Raw genomic sequence first — 25,653 nt, forward strand, 5'->3', positions numbered from 1 at the left:
GCTATGTGTTTGTGTGGCCGTGTGTGTGGGTCCCCACCCTTGTGCACCTCCGGCTGCCCCATCTGGGATTGGGACTGTTGCCTCGCTGGGAAGGGCCCTGTGCATGCTGGGATATGTAGTGTTAACCACGGATTGCTGTAACATGTATTTACCTGGATCGATTGGCCCATATGATATCCACTACAAAGTGTGTCACCTGATGTGTTAAACGAAAAAAAAGAAATTACGAGAGAGAGATGTGTTGTACTGTAACCCTAGTATTAAACTACCGTCAGACTGCACTAACCACGTGAAACTTTGTCCTGCTACTAATTCTTACATGGCGTTTCTTGATTGGGTGTTGGTTGGGTATGGAGGCTGGTGATTGGCCTGTTGATTATGTTGCCCGGGGCGACAAAGTCATTAGTATCAGCATGTATTAAACATTTTTGACCCACTTTGCAGAAGCCAGAGGCTGAGGCCACCATGCCTAGCCTCCCCCCTGAGACCCTGGTTGAGACTGAGACAACGCCCCCTGCTGTTGACTCCAATCTAAACACTGTAGGGGCTCTGATCCCTGAGGAGGCTCCAGTAGCCTCCCCCAGCCCTGGCCTCGGCCTCAGCCCCAGCCCTGGCCTCAGCCCCAGCCCTGGGCCTGGCCTCAGCCCCAGCCCGGGCCCTGGCCTCAGCCCCAGCCCGGAGGCTGGCTCCCTTAGGAGGTCCACCCCTGAGCTAGCTCCCACCCCAACACCAGAACTCCTACAGTCTGGACCGACCAGTACAGAACCAAAGGTACCCGCTGTCGACCCGCTGTCCGGACCCGGCCCGGCCCATCTGGGCCCAGCTCCTCCTCTCTGCTGCTGCCTGCTTCGCCTTCCTCCTCACCTGCATGCTGGCTCCTCAGCTGGGAGTGAGAGTGAGAGAGAGTGTGTGTGCGTGTGTGTGTGAGCACTGGTGATCAACAGTGGTGTTGGATGTGGGGGGGGGGGGTGCCCCCTCCATGGAGGAGCAGAGAGAGAGAGAGAGAGAGAGAGAGAGAGAGAGAGAGAGAGAGAGAGAGTGTGTGTGTGTGTGTTGGATGTGGAGGAGCAGAGAGAGAGAAGACACTGAGGCTCATTCTGCTGCTTCCTGTCTTTGCATGGCCTCCATATCTGAGCTGTCCTCTGTTAACCTGTTCACTAGCCTGGCTAACACACCCAGGGGACTCTGTTCACTGGGTTATACCAGCCTGGGAACTGCTCACTCTTCTGTTTGATGTTTCCTTTGAGTCATGGTGCTGTTTTCCTTCAGTTTTTTTTTCTCTGAAATTGAAATGTAGCCATTTCTGTGTCCTGCTGGAGAGGGTAACATGTTATCAAAACATCCTGTGTGCTCTGCGTGTCAAATGGCTATTTTTCAAATGTCAGGGTTTTTAATATGGTTTCGATTGTTCCAAGGATACATGCTTGTAAAGTTCAGCTGTAGATATCTTGTAAGCCTAATTTATTTTGGCTTGTAATGTTACTGATGCATTGGGCGCCATCTTCGTCTTCCTACCACGAATGCTGTGTGTCAAATGATATGCCAGGCTGTCTCAGGTCACTCTAAACATTACATACTGGACTCAACCTACTCATACAGTACATAAAACAGTACCAAAAGATTCCAAATCAAGTTTTGAAAGGTGGGCATTTCTATATTAACAAGTTAACACACTGCATTCGAGCTAAGAAGAGGAAAATCAAACCCAATGTTGTTTATTTGATTTTTTCTTTATCAAGTTTGTTGTTTTGTTTTTGCGTGAGAGTTGATCTGGCCTGGTTTGTTGATTTACAATTGGAGAGCTGTGTGATGTCATTAGTAACTGCTCCCTGTGAGTCTGTCTATTCCAGGTCCTCCTGCTCTCTCCTTTCCTCTGCTGAGACGTTAACCTTGTTTTCCTCTCCTCCCGTATCTGCTCCTCTCTACTCACAAATAAGTATTCATATTATTGGGTGTGTGTTGCTAGGGGCCGACGCGTGGTTGCTAATGGTGTGTGTGGTTGTCCTCCTAGATCTTGCATCATGACCCCTACAGCGTGGAGGAGCCCGGGAGAGCCAATCACGGAGGGAAGCCGGTCATCTACGAGCCCGCCTACTTGAGCCAGCAGCCGTACAGAGATTACGACCACCCTCCTAGTCGCTATGACGCTGCCGTTCCTGTCTCCGGGGGCTACCGTCACTATGACTCCCAGCTGACCTACGAGAACAGCCTGCCGCCTTATGAGCAGCAGTGGAACCCATACGGACAGCCTGGCTCCGCCCCCCAGGGCTACCAGCCCCGGGTGGGGGGGTACAACCCCCGTCTGCCCTACGAGGACGGGCCGGAGCACCAGTACAGCCCCCCCCAGCCACGCTATGACGAGCCCCCGCCCCAGGGCTATGACGGACGGCCTCGCTACGGGAAACCGGCCCCGGGCCCTGCCCGCTACGACGAGCCGCCTCCTCCTATCCCCGGCTATGAGCTGAGACCACGCTACGACCAGGAGAGCCACGCCCCCTACCCTCCCGCCTCGCGCTCCCCCGACCCCCCCCAGCGGCCTGCCTACTCCCAGGCCCCCCCCCAGCACCGAGGCTACAAGCCCCCCCAAGAGGCTGACCCCCCTATACTTCCACCCAAAACAGAGGCCCCACCCTCACCCGCAGCTGAGCATGTGGTTACCACGGCGCCCAAGCCTTTGCCCCCGCCCCCCAGAGAGGAGCCTGTGGCGGAAAACGACCCGGCCATGCGGCCCCAGTCGGTTCTGACCCGGGTCAAGATGTTTGAGAACAAGAGGTCCGTGTCTGTGGACCGGGCCAGGGAGACGGGAGAAGCTCCAGGGACCAGGGTAGGAACCCAGGCACACATGGAACTCACTTACACTACACTACACTCAAAACCCAGAGATACATGGAACACAGAAATACTCAGAACCCAAACACATCTGGAACACAAATACACTTGTATCACAGTCACACTGGGAGGGAGGGACGGAGGGAGTGTGGCCTGACTCTGGTCTGCTTGTGCCTTTCTAGGCTGCAGATGTAAAGCCTGCAGGAGGGATTCCCAAAGCTAACTCTCTGAGCAACCTGGACCAGGAGAAGACCTTCAGGTGAGGAAGCAGCCTCCTCTCTCTGCTGGCCAGACTGTGGAACGACACGCTGAACTTGACTCAGTGATGACATGATGTTGTTTCTTTGAAATGTTTGTGAATTCTGTGTTTTCTCAAACACCGTCACAGACCTGTCGCCTGGCTTCCTGTCGTGTGCTAGTCTCTGTTGTCTCCTCACGTTCTCTGTCTCTGTCCCTCCTCACCTGTATACCCGTGTTAGCTGGTGGAATAGTGGTCGTGGTTCTTACCTTAGCCTCACCTCCCCTCCCCCTGTCCCTCCCCTGCCTCTCCTCCCTCCCCTCCCCCCACCCAGAGCCCCGGAGCCCCAGAAGCCCCCGGTCGCTGACGACATTGTGCGCTCCAACCACTACGACCCCGAGGAGGACGAGGAGTACTACAGGAAGCAGCTGTCCTACTTTGACAGGCGCAGCTTCGACGGCGGCAAGCCCCCGCCCCAGAGCAGCCCTGTCCCCGCCCCAGGCCCCGCCCCGGGCCCCGCCCCCACCTCCAAACCTGCCCAGCCACAGGTCCCTCCAGCGGAGAAGAGATACGAGACGACACCCACCCCACCGCCAGCAACACTGCCCAAACCCACCTCAGTTGAAGGTCTGTCCGCACACGCATTCACAGACATACACACGTGCACACACACGCTGGCATGTATGTGACTCTCTCCCCCCCCCCCCCATCTGCCCCCAGCTCCGCCTGGTCGTGAGGACACGGTCCAGACCAACGTCCTGCCTCACAAGAGCTTCCCAGAGAAGTCTCCTGTTAACGGGACTTCTGACCAGCCCAAGCCTGCCCCGGGAGCCCCTGCCAGCTACAACCGCTATGTCCCCAAGCCATACACCTCCTCCGCCAAACCTTTCGAGCGCAAGTTCGACAGCCCCAAGTTCAACCACAACCTGCTGCCCAACGACCAGACCAAGCCAGAGCTGGCCTCCAAGCCGCCTCCAGCCTCCAGCCCTGCCAAGCCCCCGGTGCAGACCCAGATCCTGGACCCAGATAGTGGGCTAGACACCTTCACCCGCACCATGGACCACCGTTCCAAGTACCAGCAGAACAACATCAACGCCGTGCCCAAGGCCATTCCTGTCAGGTAGGGTCGAGCGTTGCTGTCTACCCTGGTCAGTCCCACCTAGCCCCGATGTTGATCTGATCTTGTGACCATGCGTCAGAGTTTCCCCTAACATTATAGTAGGTTGGCGCCCCGTCCCCTCAACGCGACCCCCCGCACCCCCTGGAAGGTCAATTTAAGAAAAAAAGGAAAAAAAATTATATAAAAAAGGAATTTTGTATATATTTTTTCCTTTATTTTTATATAGCGCCAGATCACAAAATAAGTCATTTAAGGTTACCTTTCCTATAAAACAGGTCTATAGCTTGCTCTTTTATTAAAAAAACTAAATGGCCTTATGTTATTTATCTTACTTACATGACGGCATGTCATTTCTGTCTCTACATGGTCGCCGCCACTGTGCGTTGTTGTGCGTCTCGCTCAGACTGTAGAGCTGCCTACAGGAATCCGGAGGCCTGAGGTACACGTGTGCTTTGCTGTCTCTCTGTCTGACTGTGTCCTCTCTGCACTCCCCCTGCAGCCCCAGCGCCCTGGAGGACGATGACGATGATGAAGGCCACACGGTGGTCGCCACGGCGCGCGGCGTGTTTAACAGTAACGGTGGAGTGCTGAGCTCCATAGAGACGGGCGTGAGCATCATCATCCCGCAGGGCGCCATCCCAGACGGCGTGGAACAGGAGATCTACTTCAAGGTCTGCCGCGACAACAGCATCCTGCCCCCCCTCGACAAGGAAAAAGGTAAACCGACGCCTCGAGCGCTAAAACCCCCCCGCATAGAAAGAGGACGTTCCACCGTAGTCCTGTTTCATGTCTCCAAGGATACTTGCGGTCAAATCTTTTTTTTGTGTGTGTGCTCACAAAAATGTAACGTTTTACGGCACATGAGCATTTTGCATCTAACTCTTCTCTGTGTGTGTGTGTGTGTGTGTGTGTGTGTGTGTGTGTGTGTGTGTGTGTGTGTGTGTGTGTGTGTGTGTGTGTGTGTGTGTGTGTGTGTGTGTGTGTGTGTGTGTGTGTGTGTGTGTGTGTGTGTGTGTGTGTGTGTGTGTGTGTGTGTGTGTGTGTCTGTCCAACCCCCCGTCCGTCCAGGAGAGACCTTGCTGAGCCCGCTGGTGATGTGTGGTCCTCACGGTCTGAAGTTCCTGAAGCCCGTGGAGCTGCGCCTGCCTCACTGTGCGTCTATGACCCCTGATGGTTGGTCTTTTGCTCTCAAATCCTCCGACTCCTCGTCGGGTAGGCTCCTGTCCTCTGGGTTTCTGGGTCTCTGGGTGGCTGTGTGACTGGCTGGAGGTTGTGGGTCACTGTTATGATTTATGTATGGTTTCCTGGGTTCATTCATTCTGTTGTTTCACTCTAGCACTCACTCAATCACTTCATTCATTCATTCATAATCCCATCCACTTGCTTACTCACACTCTCTTGCGCACACACACACACACACACACACAGACTCATTCAATCACTCGTTCTCTGATTGGTTTGTTGTTTTGATGTGATCTTCAGATCAACGTTTTCTCCCATGGGTTCCTCTTCATGCTCCTTCCTCTTTTTTTCTGGTGTGTTTTGGTATCTTCAAAACGTTCAGTTCCATCCCTCATCCTTCCCTTTCTGTAACCTTGGTTGGTAGATGTCATCCTGCATGTCAGACCTCAGCTCTCCTCACAGCCACCCAGTAGACCTGAAGAGCAGACTCCCCCTCCTACTCTCTTCTGCTCCCGGACACAATGCTGGAGGACTCTCCCTTCCTCTCCTCTCCCTTCCTCTCCTCTCCCTTTCCTTCCTCTCCTCTCCCTTCCACTCCTTTCCTCCCCTCTCGACTCTCCAAGACTAAAGGACTAGTCTCAATACTGTTCTCTGTTTTCTGCCCTCTGTCCAAACCCCTACATTGAGAAGAAAACCTTTCGGGTCGAACTGACTAATTTGTGGAGGCCAGGCAGTGTTTTAGCTCATTATAAATACATGAGCGACAGGATAAAACACATAATTAACATTGATAGTAAAGGACAAATTCAATATGTAAAGGATCTTTGAATAACCTTGGTCCTGCTAAAGTCTTAGCTGTGCATCATTAGGATGTCTGTCAGTATGAGAGAAGCCTGGAATTTCACTTTGATCTGAAGATCTCATATCAGTGTAAGTTACTGTAGCAGCAGTAGTGGATTGTGTGTGTGTGTGTGTTTTTCTGTGCTGCTGTTGTGACCCCCCCCATGCCACTCCATTCCCAGGTGACCCTAAGAGTTGGCAGAACCAGGCCCTGCCCGGCGACCCCAACTACCTGGTGGGAGCCAACTGTGTGTCCGTGCTCATCGACCACTTCTGAGGCCCCCGCCTGGGGGGCTGGACACCCCCTCCATGACAACAGAAGAAGGCTCTTTACACACACACACACACACACACACACTCGCTCACACTAATGCATGCATACAGTTCATTTGCATGTGTGTGCTTGCAAACACACACACACACTTCCATACACAGACACACACACCACGCTGAAGTGTTTACCACAATGGGGAGTCTGATGTCTTCAACTGAGCAGGAGGGAGGAGGACAGACAGATCTGGCTGGTATATTTCTATACTACATACACTATGGTCTCTACTACAGTACGTTTGCTTTGATGCTCCTTTTACTTATTATGAAGTTCTACGAAAACAGAAAGAACAGAACTGTGACCAATCCTGTGCTGAGCTGGAACGTGTGACTGGATGAACTGCCACGTTGGAGCGGGTCTGGTTCCTGAGGAAGCGGGCGGGGGTGGGGCACAGCCGTGAAGATGAAGAAGATGCTGATGCATATTATGGAGGATATGATGATGATGATTGATTAGGTAGAAGGAGAGGTATTATGAAGGTTGAACAGGTGAACATGAAGACCAGCTCCACAGTCTCCTGAAGGCTCTTTTTAGAACATCTTCCTCTTCCAGTGTCGTAGGTTGCTCCCTCCTGCAATCTGAGGATCAGGTGACTTTTCTGTCAGAAGAACATCATGCATGTCCTGCCTGCCTATCTACCTACAGTACCAACCACTCAGGTCCACACACCTGCTCACATGCTTAAACTCACAGCCCTCCCTTTGACTCTCTCACTTCTCTCTCTCTCTTATCTCCCCTCTTACCTCTTCCTTCCTTTCTCCCTCCTCTCTCTCACTAACAAAGCAGTGATGCCTTATCTGCAAATTATTCACTTGTTCAGTACAGCTAAACTCTGGGGTTTTCTAAGTTATGATAAATTATGGAAAAGGACGTTCTTGTTTTTTTCTCTTGCCATTTTCCGTCAACCGACTGTATGGAGTATGCTAAGTTTAGCACAGGGGGCGGGGTGGAGGCTCGGAGGGACGGGTCTGCTATGCATAATTATGACTTCAGAAGAAAAATGTCAAAAAATCCAACTGAAAAAAAGAGGTAGCTGTATAGACAGCTGACCGATGGCCTTGTTCTTGGTTTGTAAATGAACTTTTGTATTGTCTTTGTTATTTTGTACAAAACAGAGAGAGAAAAACAATAATTGTTTTCAAAAAAAGAAGAAAAAAAGGAAAGGAATAAAATAAACAGGTTGTCTTTGTATTCTGGTTGGTCTCTGAAGCCTTGTAACTTACCAGTAATTCCAATACTTTTGTACCAGTATACTGAATTCACTACATGAAGTAACAGTCACGATAACTAATTGTATACTTATTTACAGAAGAGTTAAGAAGGTTAAATAACTTTACAGATATGTTCTTCCTGGGGGTGGGGTCTGAGGGCTCCCCCGCCGTGCTCCGTGAGGCAGGGGCTGTAATGTGTGCCCTGAAATGTATTTTTATACTAATAGACGATATATTACACATGGCACACCAGAACTACTCTTAGTTAATAACACAGCTTCAGGTGCGTAGTAGCTCTTCACGTGTGACTGTTTTTCTCCTTTGCGACACAGTTTTAAGTATACCACTGTATTAATGAATAAAATAATTTCTAAAGTTAATGATTTGACTGTGTTTTTGTTCGTTGTGATAACCTCGTTTGAAGGTGGCTTAAATGGCTATAACGACGTAAGAGGACAGCTTGAACAGGAACGGAGGAACAGTGCAGTAGAGGAAGGTGACTTTGCTCCTGAATCTCTTATTATCTTTAGACACTGCAGTATATTTCACCTGCAACTAACAGCTTTAAACACTAGGTGGGGCTCGAGAACGCTACATGTTTTCTACAAGGTCAGCAACATGGGTTTGATTCACTGATGCTAGCAGGTGCTGCGTTGGGCTTGTGTACATATGGTGGCATGTAGATCTAAGTGGCATGTAAGTCTATAGACCATTATCATGCACTGTCAAGTTAGGTTTATTTTCTCAATTATTAATGTGTAGTGCAGTGTGCTTACATCATGTGTTGATCTTAGCTTTACTTTTTCACTAGGTCTATTAGTACGTCGCTTTGGAGAAAAGCTTCGGCTAAATCAATTATAGAAATGTAGTAGTAGGTAACGCAATAATTTACTCCCAGCAGTCCTAAGGTAGGCTACTCAGGATAGAGTAGCAGGATAGAGCTATCGTAACTAACTGTAGCCTAAGAAGAAGACGTTCACATCATAACATTTGACAAAACCAAACCAGATCATATGTGTTGCTGGGTAGGCTACTGGGGCCAGTGGGTAGTGGACCTGGTCGTGTTAATCACACTTTATAGTCGGATCTCCAGCTTCCCTGAAAAGTCCTGCCCCAGTCCGTCCTGCCCACCAGGAGAGCGCCCAGGCGACCGTCAAACCACAACCAAAGTCAATGTGTTTCATCTTGACCAAACAATAAGTTTACTGTTTGATTTCCCGCACATTGGCTACGACAACTGAGCGAAAAAGTAGGCTATTGACATTTCTTAAATATTCGCAAAATAACCCTTCTTTTAAAAAGCTCACCGCGAGCGTAGAAACCGTAGCAACGTCAATTACATTTCGAATTTGTAGCTACTTTACCCTTTATAACTGACGCAGTGACATCGATCAATGTCTGCATAGGGGGGCCCTGGCCGCTCAGCGCGCCGTGGAATCGTAAAAACCCCATGAGCACGCGCTGATTGACAGGTACCGAGTGCGCAGTGTAGCAGCTCGCCAGCCGCCTCTCTCCCCTTGAGGGGAGCCCAGTGCTGCCGCGTAAATTTGCTTTAGTCTGTGAAAAACAAACCTGCTCTTGTGAAACATTTCAAACACGGTTCTTACGCTTTCTCATCTCTCACTCTTGCCCCCCCCCCCCCTCTCCCCGCAGTCTGTAGGTTAGTAGGCGGTTAGGCTTGCCTATTGGCTACAACGGTGAAGCGTAATGTTTGGAAAAAAAAAACATACGACAGATGCGGACGGGGTAATTCTGCGATCGTTTTAGCTATTCATTCATGCTCCCGTTAAGGGTGAAGGTAACGGATGTTCTCTCCAAGATCATCTCGCCTCTCCGCCTGTTTAAGCCTGCGGAGGCAAGTGCCGCGATGATGAACGGAACGGATTCTTCCTCAGCGACGGGGAGAGGGACCTGGTCGTGTTAATCACACTTTATAGTCGGATCTCCAGCTTCCCTGAAAAGTCCTGCCCCAGTCCGTCCTGCCCACCAGGAGAGCGCCCAGGCGACCGTCAAACCACAACCAAAGTCAATGTGTTTCATCTTGACCAAACAATAAGTTTACTGTTTGATTTCCCGCACATTGGCTACGACAACTGAGCGAAAAAGTAGGCTATTGACATTTCTTAAATATTCGCAAAATAACCCTTCTTTTAAAAAGCTCACCGCGAGCGTAGAAACCGTAGCAACGTCAATTACATTTCGAATTTGTAGCTACTTTACCCTTTATAACTGACGCAGTGACATCGATCAATGTCTGCATAGGGGGGCCCTGGCCGCTCAGCGCGCCGTGGAATCGTAAAAACCCCATGAGCACGCGCTGATTGACAGGTACCGAGTGCGCAGTGTAGCAGCTCGCCAGCCGCCTCTCTCCCCTTGAGGGGAGCCCAGTGCTGCCGCGTAAATTTGCTTTAGTCTGTGAAAAACAAACCTGCTCTTGTGAAACATTTCAAACACGGTTCTTACGCTTTCTCATCTCTCACTCTTGCCCCCCCCCCCCCCCCCTCTCCCCGCAGTCTGTAGGTTAGTAGGCGGTTAGGCTTGCCTATTGGCTACAACGGTGAAGCGTAATGTTTGGAGAAAAAAAAACATACGACAGATGCGGACGGGGTAATTCTGCGATCGTTTTAGCTATTCATTCATGCTCCCGTTAAGGGTGAAGGTAACGGATGTTCTCTCCAAGATCATCTCGCCTCTCCGCCTGTTTAAGCCTGCGGAGGCAAGTGCCGCGATGATGAACGGAACGGATTCTTCCTCAGCGACGGGGAGAGCGGAATGACGCCTTCTGGATTGACGCTTGCTATTTGGTCGGATGTAGTATTTCTCGCAGGGTTTTCCTCGATAGTCTGAACAGTTTTTAGTCTGTCCTTATTGTGTGAAGTCGCACAATGGATCTTAGTAGGTAGCCAATAGACTATTAGCCCTCACCTCTCACCGCGACCGCACTGGACACACTGCAATTACGCGTCTTCAATTGGAACAGTGCATCAATGTAATTGAAAAAGGACGCATTCGACAGGGCAGACGGATTTCTGGACGTTTATTATCTCTGTATAGACTAGAACTTGTATTAACGGCAATCGCAGGTAGCCGAGTTGTTATTGATGTGAATTGTCACTTTTGGTTGCTGTGAGTGCAGTAGGCTATCCCCAGGCTACAGCAGCCTCCTGTGACAATGCCGGTCAATGCGATGCCCCGCGGCGGCTCGTTGAGCCCGGCGTCTCTGTCCCGCAGTCTCTCTCGACTGCGGGGCTTCCGAACCCGGACTCGGATCATGTTGACCCTCGGGGTGTCCCAGATGGTTCTGGGGAGTCTCATCCTGTCCGTGAGCTTCGCTGCTCTGGCGCTCACTACCTCGCCACGAGTCAGGCACTCGTGTCCGTTTTGGGCTGGATTCTCGGTAAGTGTTTCACTCGTTAGGTGTGTAATTATAAATATGGAATGTCTTTACTTTGTTTTTGTGTAACGTAACCGTTAAGTGTGAGTGTTAAGGCTGTGTAATCCTCTTTAACACACAAATGCACGTGCTCACACCTGAGAGCGCGGGAGAAGGACATAGGCGTCCTTTGTAGTTTCCTTGTGCTTATAGACACGGTATAATAAACGTGCTGGTGCTGCTGTGCACCTGATCCAAGATGTCGAACGCTTTCGGAAGATTTTTTTTTTTAACCAAACGTGAGTGATAGGACTTTTTCTCAGCTTCTGATGTTCAGTTTGAGGCAGAAAGCCAGTGTGGCAGTAACTGAAACAAATTTAACGAAACGTTTTGGGAAATTGTAAAATAAATTATATATATATATATTTATATATCACATAGACCCTTCTCTCTTCTTTTTTCTTCACTCTTTTTGTCATTGTACCACTACAGCTCATCTGTGTTACACCAGTGTTTTTATGCGTTTGAAAATTTGATGTTGGTTCCTGTAAATATTAATGAGGTTACACTTCCCTGGTTTCCTGCCAGTGATCCAGGCTGAGTTCAGAACAGAGGGCCAGGTCATCAATTATGGAGGTGCAGGGGCAGAGTGTGGTAGGGGGCAATGGGTGGGCCCTGGCACAGGGTGTGCGTGTGTAAGGGGGGTAGTTGTGTGTTTGCATGCGCACGTGCGTTGTTGTGGGTATTAGTGGCTTTTTGTGTGTTTGAGTGTGTGTGTCTGTTGACAGAGATAAGCAACCTGGAGGTCACAGGTCAGGTGATGCTTCAGTCAATACCGTCATCCCTCCTTTCAGCTGATCATCTGCATCTCTTACACCTGGAGCTGAGCGCAGTGAGCTTGTCAGGCTCATCTCGAGGCTGGGGTAGACACTCATCCATCAAGTCTAAAGGCTGTATAGAGGCTGAGGTGCCCCAGAAGAGGCTGATCTGTCAATAGGCTTTGCAGGTTTAGAATACAGCACATTTCAAACAGTTCAAACACCAGTAGTATTTTACTCAATAATTGTTAATATAGGTCCACTCTCATGATCATGAACACACTGATGTTAAATCAACAGTAACATTTGCTGAGTAGTCATGTTGGATGATAATAAACTACAGATGTGTGTGTGTGTGTGTACGCACTGTAGGAGTGTTTGCTTAACACTTGCTCGGCTTATATATTTTATACGACACAGTTTTAACAACATCAGTCTTACAATACATATAGACAGAACCTGTCTAATGGCAGCTCAGAACCAGAGAAAAGACAGGGTGTTGGTAAGTGTTGAGGGCTCATCACTGAGGAGAGAGAGCTCAGCAGGGTGCTGGACTAGAGGGCTGGCTTCAGGAACACTGATGGTTAACTGCACCATACTAGTGTAGAATGTCCACTACTTCTGACACATTCTTTATAGACACTCTGATAGGCTCATCCCCTCCACTCCTCCCATACTCTTTTCCCTCCTCTCCCCTCTCATCTCCTCCCCGAGCTGTAGGGAGCAGGTTCCCGGAAAATAGCTGTAGTTAGCTGTAATTTGCAGGTTCAGGAGCAGTCGTTAGCCTTAGTTAGCAGGGTGAAAGTGCTGATGGAGAGGTTTCTATAGCTAGAGGATATCAGCAGTAACAGAGAGAGGGCGGAAAGATCCCATGGAACATCACATGGAAGCACTGGCGAGATGTTTTCACACCAGCTCCGGACTGAGAGCCTTCTTATCCAGCTGTGCAGATGGATGACAGAGTTAGACAGCACTATATCAGGAGGCTGCTGGAATACAGACATAGAGAAGGTCTCTGTTTGTGTGTGTGTGTGTGTGCGTGCGTGTGTGCGTGCGTATGAGGGAGTGGTATCATAGCCCGGGCGTTGTGCCCAGTCTAATCTGTTCAGAGCGAGAGAAGAAGGGTTGGAAGGTTGGAGAAATCCATCCCCCAGTCCTAGTAGGTCTTTTGGTTTCTATTTTCGATAAGCCAACGTGACATACAAGAATTAGTGGTGTGTGTGTGTGAAGGGGGGATTGATCTATCCCGGATCAGCTCCCACCACATCACAACAGCCAATCAGCCTAGCTCTTTCATTACCAAGCTGTTTAACCACCTACCACTTCCTCCCAGCCCTCCATTCCTCATCCCTCCACATACACACTCACATATACTCCCATGTAAGACCATAGAAAATCTAAGTGAGAGAGAGTGTGTATGTGAGGCTGTGTGAATGTGTGTGTGTGAGAGGGGGCAGGGTAATGGACATGTCATGTTCTGGAGGTCCTGTGTGTTTATTTCAGACAGCTACTGGGCTCCGAGGGGCCCTCGGGGACCAGCACAGAGACACAGGTACTGTCTGGGACTGTGTGTTTGTGTGTGTGCGTGTGTGTGTTTAGACAGAGGGGGCAGAGAGTGAAGAATCAAGGCTTCTCAGGGAGCCATAGCCAATGAACTTCAATATCTTTCTCTGTCTCTCTAACAAACACACGTCCCTCCCCCTCTGAAACCACTGTCTTTTCCAGTCATGAGAGCTCTCCACCAATGAGAATCCAGCACATTATGAAAACAGGAATAATGCAGGACCAGCTCACCGTCTGATTGGCAGTCTGGGTTTCAAAGCACGTCCTGTCTGAATCTTATCAGCATGATAATGTGTTCTTCGACTCATCAGAAGGCTACGTGTGCTGAGGCTGAATGGCGTGTCCGGATGTAGGCTGGCCCAGTGTTAGGCAGAGGTGATGGCGCCAGCATGAGGAGGCAAGGGAGATCAGCACAGATCAGATGAGCAATCTCCCTCTCTGCCTCTATGCTTAATGAGATGCTAATAGGCTAATTACCCCAGGCCTCAGAGGGATGGGCACATGGGGAAACAGCAGCTCTGCTTTCGCCGCCTGGTTCAAACAGGCTACATAACAACCCTGCTTAGGTTTCCTGGTTTAAACAGACTACATGACATGTTTGGAAAAAAAGATGAAGAAGAGAGAAAAGATAGGATGATATGACAGAGGCAAGGGATAAGAATGCAAGGCAGAAAGCCTCATATACACACTGCACACACATACACACTGTAGGTCTTTGAAGACACCCTGCCAGGTGTGATGAAAGCAGCTGGTTCATTAGTGATAATTATTAGTGATTCCTGATTTAAACCAGCCTGTAATGACTGCTATCAAGAGGGGGTGACCTGTACAGACAAAATGAGAGGGAGAAGGAGAGAGTAAAGGTAGAGGGAAGGTGAAATGCTGAGGGGGAAAGGGTAATGGAGAGAGTAATGGAGAGAGGAAAGAGAATGATCGAGAGGAAATGAAAATGAATATGAAGAAGAAATTGATATGTGTGTTTTTTTGTCATCTCAGGAGTGTCTCTCTTCCTGTGGGTTATGAGCTGTGACATTAACACTGAGGACTTCTACACTGGGCTGACATGCAAATTAACAGAGGAGGAGAGGGAAGGAGGGAAGAGGGAATGGCGAGGAGGGTGAGGGGAGCGGAGAGGAGGGTGAGACTAGAGGATGGGAATCTCTTGTGTATGGTTCCAGGGCCTGCATCTGTCTGTTTTGCCCCCCCTCCCACCCCTAGCATGTGAGCAGCCTTCCTGACCTGACATCACGGAGACATCACTGCTGTTACTTCTGTACTGGAGGTGAGAGCAGAGTGATGCCTCTATAGTGTGTGTGTTTGCGTGACCTCTGGACCTCTCACTTGTCTGTGCTTTGACAGAACGCTTGGTTCTGCACTTCTTTGCAAACAGGCGGCAGCCAACAGAGAGAGAGAGAGAGAGAGAGAGAGAGAGAGAGAGAGAGAGAGAGAGAGAGAGAGAGAGAGAGAGAGAGAGAGAGAGAGAGAGAGAGAGAGAGCACCAGCTGTAAAAAGTGTCTTTGTTCAGACTAATCAATGTCTTTGTGCTGGGATTAGCACTGTGCTCTGCTGGGAGGGGGCATGGTTGTGCATGTCTATCTGTCTCTCTCTCTCTCTTTCTAGAAGTTAGTGAAACTTATTTATGTGAAACTCATATCCTGTTACCTAAGAAGGGCAGTGAGAGAGAATCCCCCCCCCCCAAATTAGATGGATGTCACGTGATGCATCCAGGAAGTGAGCCCAGCTGTGGGTTGTTACTTACAGGAAGAAGGAAAGATGAAGGGAGGGGGAAAGAGAGATTAGGGCAGAACTGATTGATCTGACAGAGCAAACCAGCCTATTAGAGAGGACTGTCTGGTGACAGTTTAATGGAGGGGGGGGGGGGGGGCTGAGAGAGAGAGAAGCGTCTAACGGTTTTTATTGAATGTCACCCTAACATCTCCCCATGTTTGTGTTTGTTTGCAAAGCGTGTGTGTGTGTCTGTATAAATTGTGTATTGGAGAGAAAAGACACTTGGTCAAAGGGGCTGGAAGGAGAGGAAAGGCGATGGAGGGATGAATAGGGAGAGGAAGCAGGGAGGCTTTCCTCTCAGTGTGCTTTCAGCTTGTTCCTACCAGAGGAGCTCAGTCAATGTTTACTGTGAACACTGAAGCATTGATCCCAACACCAGCTCATAGGTACCGATCAATAATACAATTAGCTTAGTCTGGGACCCTGGAGCCAAAGGACTCTGCATTAACACTGGTCACTGTATGTGCTCTCTATATGCACATGTCACAATCCTTTTTCACTTTGGATGGTCTTTCTCTACACCTCTGTCTTTCTCTCTCTCCATCTGTCTCTCATCCTTTTAATGGCTAATTCACATGTGTTGTCAGAGAGGGTCATGTCAGTTGTCCCTGGCAACGCTGAGCCAGCTATCTAAAGCCTGGTTCTTTTGAAGTTGACACAGCATCACATAACATAAAAGGACACCTTGAAGGATCTTTGATGGGATAGCAGATAGGCACTGTTTCAGTAATGTGTGTGTGTGTGTGTGGGGGGGGGGGGGTGGTCTTTGAAGTGGTCACACAGAGTTAATGTTTGATGCAGGGGGATTGGCGAGTTTGTTTGTTGTGTGTAGAACACAGTAACTTCTACAACATCCCTCCATGACAGGATGCATCACGGCTTTGATGACACACACACACACACACACATGCTCATTCCTACGCACACCTGGCGAGTGTGAAACCATCTTGGAATTAAAAAAAATGACTAAATGTAAATGGAATAGAGGAAGAATAGCTGTCATCTCTCTCTCTCTCTCTCTCTCTCTCTCTCTCTCTCTCTCTCTCTCTCTCTCTCTCTCTCTCTCTCTCTCTCTCAATCTCTCTCTCTCTCTCTCGCTCTCTCTCTCTCTCTCTCTCTCTCTCTCTCTCTCTCTCTCTCTCTTCTCTCTCTCTCTCTCTCTCTCTCTCTCCTCCTCTCTCTCTCCTGTCTCTCTCTCTCACACTCTCTCTCTCTCTCTCTCTCTCTCTCTCTCTCTCTCTCTCTCTCTCTCTCGTCTCTCTCCTCTCTCTCTCTCACACACACTCTGTCTCTCTCTCTCTCTCTCTCTCTCTCTCTCTCTCTCTCTCTCTCTCTCTCTCTCTCTCTCTGTCGGTGTGAAAGACGGTCGAGGTCTCGTCCCTGCTTGTTCCTGGCCATGGTTCTGTTCTCCTGACACAGACTGATGGCTCCCCTGCTGCTGCTCCAGACGGGGTTAAGAGGGAGGATGTGTGTGCGTGCGCATGTGTGGATCTGGTTGGCTGAAGATACACAGCACTGGATTCAACTTCCTGCATTTGTCATGGGTGAAAGCTGGTGTTTATCCCAGTGATCCCTCTCTCTGAGCTAGGGCCATAATGTGTGTGTGTGTGTGTGTGTGTGTGTGTGTAGAGTGGGTGCGTAGGTATGAGGGGGGTAGGAGAGGGTTAGAGAGGGGGGGGGGTGAGCGGAGAGAGAGGGATGAGGGAGAGAGGAAAAAGGGAGATGAGTGAGAAAGAGAAATGATAGGAGAGGAGGGGTACTCCAGGGAAGTCTCTCAGGGAAGTGAAGTCATGAATGTGCCAGAAAGAAGGGTGCTTCGTGTTCAAACAGCCCAGAATGACCTGCACCCTTCTCCTCTGGGGTCTGTAGAGACATCGGCAGCAGAACTGTCTTTCTAAAAGGGTTCTGTGAATCTGTGGATATGTTCCGTAGATGGATTTTGTTGAAGGATTCTGTACAATGCTTATCCTGTTCTGTCCAGACATGGTAGATGAAAAATGCTGAGATGCTGCTGTTGTTCTAGCATAGTAATCCTTTTACTGGTGAACAGTAAGTTGTCCTTGTCAGTTTTGACCTCTCTACATAATGTGATTATCAGACTGAGAAGTGTGTGTGTGTGTGTGTGTGTGTGTGTGTGTGTGTGTGTGTGTGTGTGTGTGTGTGTGTGTGTGTGTGTGTGTGTGTGTGTGTGTGTGTGTGTGTGTGTGTGTGTGTGTGTGTGTATGTATGTATGTATGTGCGCATTGATGTAATAGGAGTAAACTGGACAGTGTTTTTAAATTGACCAAATGTGCTACAGTTGTGGTTATCTGACTTGGCGATTCAATGAAACCAAAAACTTTCAGATGAATGTGGAATTTATATGTAAACATTACAAATTAATTGAATAAATTACAAGGCAAACTGTTCATTTAAAATCTTCCCTACTCAACCATGTAATTGTATTTTATTGTAAATCAGAGAGAGAATGAAAAGGAAGCCAAACGTCATGGCCAAGGCCAGATGAGCAAGGCCAGAGGAATAATAGCCAATGAGAAGTAGAGACAATAATGATCCACATACATTTTTATACCCAACCATCATCTGTGAGAAACAACCAATCAGACCACAGCTTGACCCTTACTTATCAACATATAAGACTACCAATACGACTTGGGTCACACAGTGAGGTGTGAGAAACCACTCAAGTATTTACCCTCTAAGAGGAGGAGGCAGACTGTCTCCCAGACTAACAGGATCCTGTCTCCAACAACAACAATACAAACAATGCTATTTCCTAAAGCTGTCACCAGGCTTCCTCCATTCACCTTCCCAACTACACACAGGTTGACCAGGACAGATGATCTGGGCTGTATCCTGGATCGATACACAGAATTACAGTAGTATCCCTGCAGGCCCATACTGCTGGGCACTGGGGAGAAAGCCACACGCACACACCACCATTGCTGCTTCTCCAAAACGAATCCACATTGATTTGTTGAGCCACTTTTCTAAATTGAGAGGCTTAGTAATGGTCTGTGGCTGGGCACTTAGATTGTGTGTGTGTGTATGTGTGTGTGTGTTTATTAAATGTGCGCACCATAAGTAAAGTAGCTGCTGAGATGAGATCACAGCTCGAGGTCCCCAGGTGTCAGGTACCATTGTTTTCAGTTTGCCAGGTCGGGGGCATTTCTAGGTTTAGGCAACCTACAGCCTGCCTTGGGTGATTGCCCCCTCCCCCCCACTCCCACTCAAAAATACATATTTGGTGGTGGGGGGGGGGATTTCATATTTTAATGTATTCTTTTTCATGAATAAAACTAAAGCGACTAACTAATGCCTTGCATGCAATACATTGAGTCTCCTTTTTTGATGTATCTTTTTGCACATCTGTTGTTGCACTTTTATCTATTTTGTGTTTATAATAGTCATATGTGTGTTATTTCCCCTGAAGATGGTTCCTATATTTGGGGGGGTTGGTGGAGCTGCAGAATGGCCAGAAACACTGAATCAGGTGTTCCGGTAACGAGGTATTCAGATAACAATAAACATATCTCAGATGTCCTCTCTCTGTCCCCCCTTGTCTGTGCTGGTTAAAGAGGAGCCACTGCTGGCTAACTTGATGGAGAAAAATACTATTTATAGTACATGTGGGGAAAGCTAATCACTGCTAGCAAGCCCAACTGTGCATGGATGACATTTAAACATGCAGACACAAGCACACACAGATGTTCACACGTACACATGCACACGCATGTGGGAGGACTTTTTTTGGTTCGGTGTTAAAACTATTTTCTGTCAAACCTAAACTTTAGTCACAGAGAACATACCTCTACTCTTTTAACTAGTGACTCACACAAATGTACACACACAGACACGCATTCACACAGCTCTGCTTTCAGAAAAGCAGAGCTGTGTTGGAATTGTGCGTGTGTTTGTGATTGAGTGTGTGTGTGAGTCCCTATCCCATTCCTTTGTCCTACACAACGTATGACATGAGATTGGCGTTGCTATCGTTACTCACTTTTCCGCTACTACTCACTCTCTAGTAATGTACCACTCCCTCACTCACTGCTCTGGATAAAAGCTTCAGCCAAATGGTACTGAGTGTATTTCATCACATGACAGGAAAGGGGGGCGGAGCAGGAATACATGGGTTTTCATCCCTAAATCGAACCTCGCATCGTAGGCGTTGTTCCTGGATGTGAATCTCCGATGCTTCCTTCTTTATATCTGGCCCTTGATGTGTTCCTCTCATGCACACTCACGGACATCTAGACACACACACACACACTCAGACCCACAATGCCAGACGTATTGTTGACTTTCTGTAAACATGCTGTGCTCTGCTGACTCTAAAGTTATCAGTCAGGATTTGTTCCAGCTCATAAAACCCTTATCATATCACAGCAGGAGCAGCAGGCTGCCTGGTTACAGTTATCATGGTGAGATGAAGGGAGGAGCGGTGAGGAGAGGAGGGGGAAGAGAATGGAGGCGAGAAGAGAGGGAGCACAGAGGAGGAGAGGGGAGAAGAGGGGAGGAGGGGAGGAGGGCAGGAGGAGAGGGGGAGAACAGGAGGGGAGAAGAGGGTGTAGGGGCCTGTTTCTTCTTGTGTTGTCCCATGTTGGAGGCGTCCTCCTGGCAGGGCGATGCGTAATACAGACAATTATCCAGCCAAGCCACTCTCACACACGCACACATGGATGATGAAGGCAATGAATGAGTTTTGTTGGTTTAGGAGGAGAGCCAAAGCTTCTCTAGGAGCTTCTGTGGTTCCTCCTGGCTCTCAGAGGAGCAGCTGTGGTAGAACGTAGAACATATGGAAGGGTTCCATCTGTCAAAGTTCCTTAGATGTGGGGAACATCTGAGTCCTGTATGTGTGTATGTGACAGATCCCTGCCCTGTTGCCAGGACCCACAGCAGATCTGATAGTGATCTAAAACAGAGAGATGTAAGGAAAAGGAGAGAGCAGGAGGGAGATGGAGGGAGAGAGATGAAGAGATGGAGGGAGAGGGACAGAGAGAGACAGTCAGAGTAATTGGTTAAGCTGTGTCTGTGATGCTTGTGTCTGTAATGTAATCTGCTCTCTGCTGCTCTGGTCTGGACACACCACAGTGACTGTCGGGAATGGACAGAACAGGTTGAAATGCAAATAGAGGTATAGAAAGAGAGAGAGATGAAGGTAGGAATGTAGGAAACTAGAATGTGCATGTCCCCACATCCCCCACCACCACCACCACACACACACACACACACACGCACACACACACACACACATACACACATACACACACACACACAACACCAGCCGAGCTGCTGTTGTTCCCCGTGTTTCCATGGTAACGAGGGCTGGTTGGCTGGTTCTTTTGAGTTCCAAAGTGGAGGATATAGGATGGCAGAAGAGAGGGGGGAGGTAGACAAGGAGTGTGGAGGGAAGGCAGAGAGAGGGGGGAGGGGCGATAGAGATAGAGGGGGGTCCTAGAGAGAGAGAGAGTGGGAAGTGGAGGCAGAGAGAGAGAGAGACAAATGGAGCGACAGAGATGAGATGAAGGGAATAAAGGGAGGGAAAGAAAGTAGATGACAGAGTGAGAGAAGACTGATTCATGCCAGACATCCCGGCTTAAACACACACCAGCACACACACACTCATATAAATCTATCTCCTGTATGTACCGTGGTCAGGGACGGTAGGGTGAAGATCTCAGATGCTCATGGACAGTATGGGTCCTCCCCTGCAAAGCTTTTCTCAGTCTAACCACACATCACTTCCTGTTTTACTGCCTAGAACAACCAGGGTTCCTAAGGGTTCCTCCCTGGTTTCCAAGGAATGTTAACACCTGGTGACAGTTTATGGAGGGTTCTGGATCTCAGCTAGGGGACAGGAGTAGGATACCCTTGCCTGCAGTGTTTAACACACAGGGGGAAGTAGTGAGATGGAGAGAGAGGAAGAGAGTAGATGTCAAGTTTTGCCCCTTTTTTAAAGAGAGTCTTTGACAACCATTTAATCACTCCCCAGCTCCATTTCATTAGTGAGGAGTGCTGAGTCTCCTGACACATTCAATACAGCAGGACACACACACACACAGACACATACACACATTTATACAAACTAAACCACACAAACATACACACATACTAGCATGCACACATATCCTGCAGAGAAGCTCCCCCAGGTGGTGTCTGACACTACAGAGGGTGTGAGAAATTATGCATTAGTGTCTGCCAATTTGTGTGTGTGTGTGTGTTACATGGACACTGGGTGGTGTGTGGTGTGTGGTCAAATGTGAGTGACCTCTTGCAGTGCAGGGTTGATGGGAAATCATTATGGATGATGTGACCAGTGGGCCATTGCCTTGGTAACGTGTGCTAGGCTTCTATCCATAGAACAAGGGTGAGTGTGTGTGCGCGTGTGTGTGTGTGTGTGCGTGTGTGTGTGTGTGTGTGTGTGTGTGTGTGTGTGTGTGTGTGTGTGTGTGAAAGAGGGCATGTGTGTGTGTGCAGTCACTCCTGACGGCCATTCACTGCAGGGTGCCTGATCACTAGTTCTGATCCCTACAGATTCCTGGAGGTCCTGCTGTCACCATACACACACATAAGGTATATAGGGATGTATGGAAAGTACCCCAGCAGAGAGCGAGAACATGCAATAGGGATCTGGCAAGAACATGCAATAGGGATCTGGCAAGAACTGGAGGGGCTGAAGTGGTGTGTCTAACAGGTCACATGGTGACCCTGACAGGACGGGAGGGGCCAGTGAGACCGCACCTGGTGATCCTGGCTGCTGCTCTCCTGCACAGTTCAATGATTCACTCACTGATTAGTTGACTTATTGTTTGATTTGTTCATACGTTTGTTTATTGATTAGCAGGTGAATCAGAGGGTGAGGGGGTCTGTTCCTTGACATGCATACGAGCGCAGAAGCCAGGCTGTTCCCTAAGTGAGGAGTGTTAATCCTATTTAGAGAGCAGTGGAGGAGTGCATCCTCAAGAGACTGACACCAAGCTAGCACAGGCCTCTCACCATAACACCTCTCTGTGTGCTACACACACACACACACACACACTCTCTACCTCAGTGTCCCGCTCTCTTTCTGCACCAGAGGGATGTGAGTGTGTACTGTGCGTAAGTGTGTGTGTATGTGGAAGTGTGTGTGTGTATATATGTGAGTGTGTGTGAGAGAGAGAGGGCTAAGGGAGACGAGGTGATCTGTCTGGCGCTGAAACACTTTTACTAGATTTACTACCTGTCATCGTTAACAGGGCTGCTCTCTTTTATAGTTTCAGCTTCTCTGTCTGAGTCTGTCCCTCCCTCTTTCTCCCACTTAACCAAACATGCCTCCAGATGATGTCAACCGTCTCTTCTTTCTGATTGGTTTAGGATTTTAGCGACTACCATTAATTACCTTAGTGTGTGATCTAGCATGGATGATTGTGTGTGGGTAAGGGTGGTCTCAATCTCAATCCTGAGACTCTTACCAAGGCAGCAGAGAATGGGGCCTTTAACACAGGGGACGGATGGAGTGTTGTTGGAGGAGAGAGAGAGAGTACAGGGGGAGGAGGGAGAGGAAGTGTTGATGTTTAATGGAGGGTGAAGGATAAAGAGGAGGAGAGAGGGAGGAAGGGAGAGGCAGAGGATAACGGGACTGCAGGCTAATATAGAAGTGCTATCTCACACCAAGGTCTAACCAGACCGACAGACCGACAGAAATTAGTACAAATATAATATTACATCCAAAATATAATATTACATCATGTGAAACATGTAATATTACATAATTTTCAATCCGAAAAAGGAAACGCATATAGAAGAGACATAAACAGAGAGAGAAAGAGGTGGGCAGACAGAGAAAAGTAAAACAAATCAAGTAATATGAGTGTTTTATTGTCCCTTGATGTCAGATAAAGCCTAAACATGTAATACAAAGCAGTGTCTCTAAACTGTGTGTGTGTGTGTGCTCCCTAACCTCTGTGTTGTCCCTCCCCAGGTGTTGTTATCGGGGCTGATAGGCGTGGTGTCCTGGAAGAGACCTCTCTCGCTGGTGGTGAGTCATCCTTCAATCTCATCCCTCCGACTTCATCTCAACCTCATCCCCTCATACCTCATCCCCTCGTCCCTCATATCTCCTTCTTCGTAGAGACCACAGAAAGACCAGAGACTGCAGAGTGAGAGTGCTTAGAGAGAGAAAAATACCACCATTGTAGGGTAAAAAGATGGAGAGATGACTAGATAGAGGAATGGAAGGACAGATAGAGGGATGAGAAGATAAAAGCTTCTGATGATCTAGAAACCCATGTATCCGCCAGTCTGCTGGGCCAGAGCGGTTGCCAGACTCATGCCAGTTTATCCCCCTCAGTCTGCTGGGCCAAAATGTTTGCCAGACTCATGCATCTTCATTCCCCTCAACCCACGGATAACTGGCATCTGACTAATATTCCAGGCTGGTGCCTCCATGCCCTGGCAGCCCAGTGCTGCGCACCATGCTGGCTGTGGGTGGTCAGGCCAATAGCAGAGCAATGTGGAGCTGGAGCAGAGACTGTTTAGAACCCACACGCATCACTCCGTGTTCCTTCTGGGGGTGGGGCTAAGATGACAAGTCTTCATAGTGTTGATGATAGTCCTGTGTGTAAGTGTGTGTACCTGCGGATTTAGAAGGTGGTCTTGTTTAGTTAGGTCTCTACTGTCCACTGCAACCCTGATGAGTAAACAACACAAACCCTTCCTGGCCCCTTGGGGTGCTCTGCTGCATGTTTGAACCTTTGGAGTGATGTTCTGTGGAGCTCGTCTATAGGCTGTATAGCTCTCCAGGCTTCTCTCTCCAGGCTTCTCTCTCCAGGCTTCTCTCTCCAGGCTTCTCTCTCCATTTTTCTCTCTCATACACACGGATGATATACTGTAAAAGAACCCTAGGAAACTGGCTGCATCTCAGTTTAGATCTGACTGAGACTCTCTAACTGCCTGCCTGCCTGCCTGCCTGCCTGCCTGCCTGCCTGCCTGCCTGCCTGCCTGCCTGCCTGCCTGCCTGCCTGCCTGTATTCTGCTTGTCTGTCTGTGAGTTGCAAGCTGGTAGCTTGGTCAGACAGGCCTGCATCAGTCTCTGGAGAAACAAATGAATGCACCATAGCAACTGCCTCACAATCCCTCTCAGTCACCAAGGCAACCCAAGACACCAAGTCAAGGGTTTTATCTTGGCTGGCTCCAGTCTGAACCAGTTGCGTTTCCCATATTACCAATGCAAGCCCTGTTGGTTTGGATATAGGAGAGTGTGTGTGTGTATATGTGTGTGCAAGTACATGCAGCCACTATGCTGTGTTGTGATTTATAGATGTACTGTAGAGCCCTGCTCATGGCTGGAGGCTATAAATCTGCTTGATACACTCCTTACCCCCCAGCTACTCCAACCACCGCCACCTCTACCCTACCCCCAAGTTCTCCAACCACTTCCATCCCTACCCCCCCCCCCCCAGCCCCTCCAAATATCTTTACCCCTACCTTACCCTCCCAGTCCCTTCAACCACCTCCACCCCTACCTTACTCCCCCAGCCCTAGCACCTCCACCCACCCCCAGCCGGCTGACTGCATGAGGCTCCTTGTTCTTATCACACACAACCAGGACTTACTGAATAATCATGCAGACAGCAGCTGGGCCTTTTAACTGCTGCCCTAATGCCATCCCCCAACAGCATACACACGTCAATAAGGAGCAGTATACACACTCTCTTACACACACACACACACACACACACACACACACACACACACACACACACACAGATCACACATACACATATCACAAACCAGGGCTATCCGTTAGTGATAATATAACCATAGTAACAGTCCTGGGGAGTCAGGTGGCTGAGCAGTTAGGGAAGCGGGCTAGTAATCCCTACTTGCCTCGGGGGAATGTCCCTGTAATTACTGTAAGTCGCTCTGGATAAGAGCGTCTGCTAAATGACTAAATGTAAATGTAAAATGTAACAGGACCACAGAGAACATGACCATAAATTACAGTCCCCAGTAACCCCTCCCCTGATCTCAGCTATCCATTTACACGAGCATAGTAGGAGAATAGGAGGATATAGAGTGGGAGAGAGTATGTGTGTGTGTGTGTGTTTGTGTGTGTGTTTTGGAGCCAATAGAAGCATTTTCTGTAGAGTTTGAGTGTGTGTGTGTGTGTGTGTGTGCTTGTGTGAGGTTCAAAACAGGACCATGGTTCAAGGTGCTTCAACACCTCAGCTTTCAGAAGTCCCAGCCTGTTCTCTCTCGAAGTGTATGTGTGTGTGTGTGTGTGCGTGTGTACACGTGTATGTGTGTATGTGTGCGTTTCGTGGAAAGGTTGTCTGAGAAATGATTTATGGTCTTGAAAAGATGTGTGATACTGAAC

General features: G+C 48.9%; 2 protein-coding genes across 7 annotated transcripts in view; both read left to right on the forward strand.

Annotated features, from left to right (window-relative positions):
* The window catches only part of tjp1a (tight junction protein 1a), a 29,818-nt gene extending 21,687 nt beyond the window's left edge, over positions 1–8,131 (forward strand). For 2 of the 6 annotated variants that reach the window (XM_062471574.1, XM_062471571.1), the window contains 8 exons: positions 445–771; positions 2,012–2,824; positions 3,012–3,088; positions 3,402–3,694; positions 3,788–4,187; positions 4,687–4,904; positions 5,256–5,399; positions 6,392–8,131. In XM_062471574.1, the coding sequence (XP_062327558.1) occupies positions 445–771; positions 2,012–2,824; positions 3,012–3,088; positions 3,402–3,694; positions 3,788–4,187; positions 4,687–4,904; positions 5,256–5,399; positions 6,392–6,486 (2,367 nt within the window). In that variant the 3' untranslated portion in view covers positions 6,487–8,131. The remainder of the gene's footprint in view (positions 1–444; positions 772–2,011; positions 2,825–3,011; positions 3,089–3,401; positions 3,695–3,787; positions 4,188–4,686; positions 4,905–5,255; positions 5,400–6,391) is intronic. The other 4 variants (XM_062471575.1, XM_062471572.1, XM_062471577.1 and 1 more) reach the window with 2 other exon arrangements.
* A 2,188-nt stretch (positions 8,132–10,319) lies between these two features.
* Positions 10,320–25,653, forward strand: part of fam189a1 (family with sequence similarity 189 member A1) — a 22,996-nt gene continuing 7,662 nt past the window's right edge. Inside the window, exons 1-2 of the mRNA XM_062471790.1 lie at positions 10,320–11,148; positions 23,257–23,402. Of these exons, the coding sequence (XP_062327774.1) occupies positions 10,924–11,148; positions 23,257–23,402 (371 nt within the window). The 5' untranslated portion in view covers positions 10,320–10,923. The remainder of the gene's footprint in view (positions 11,149–23,256; positions 23,403–25,653) is intronic.

Source organism: Osmerus eperlanus, chromosome 10 (assembly GCF_963692335.1).
Source record: "Osmerus eperlanus chromosome 10, fOsmEpe2.1, whole genome shotgun sequence".
NCBI classification, from domain to species: domain Eukaryota; kingdom Metazoa; phylum Chordata; class Actinopteri; order Osmeriformes; family Osmeridae; genus Osmerus; species Osmerus eperlanus.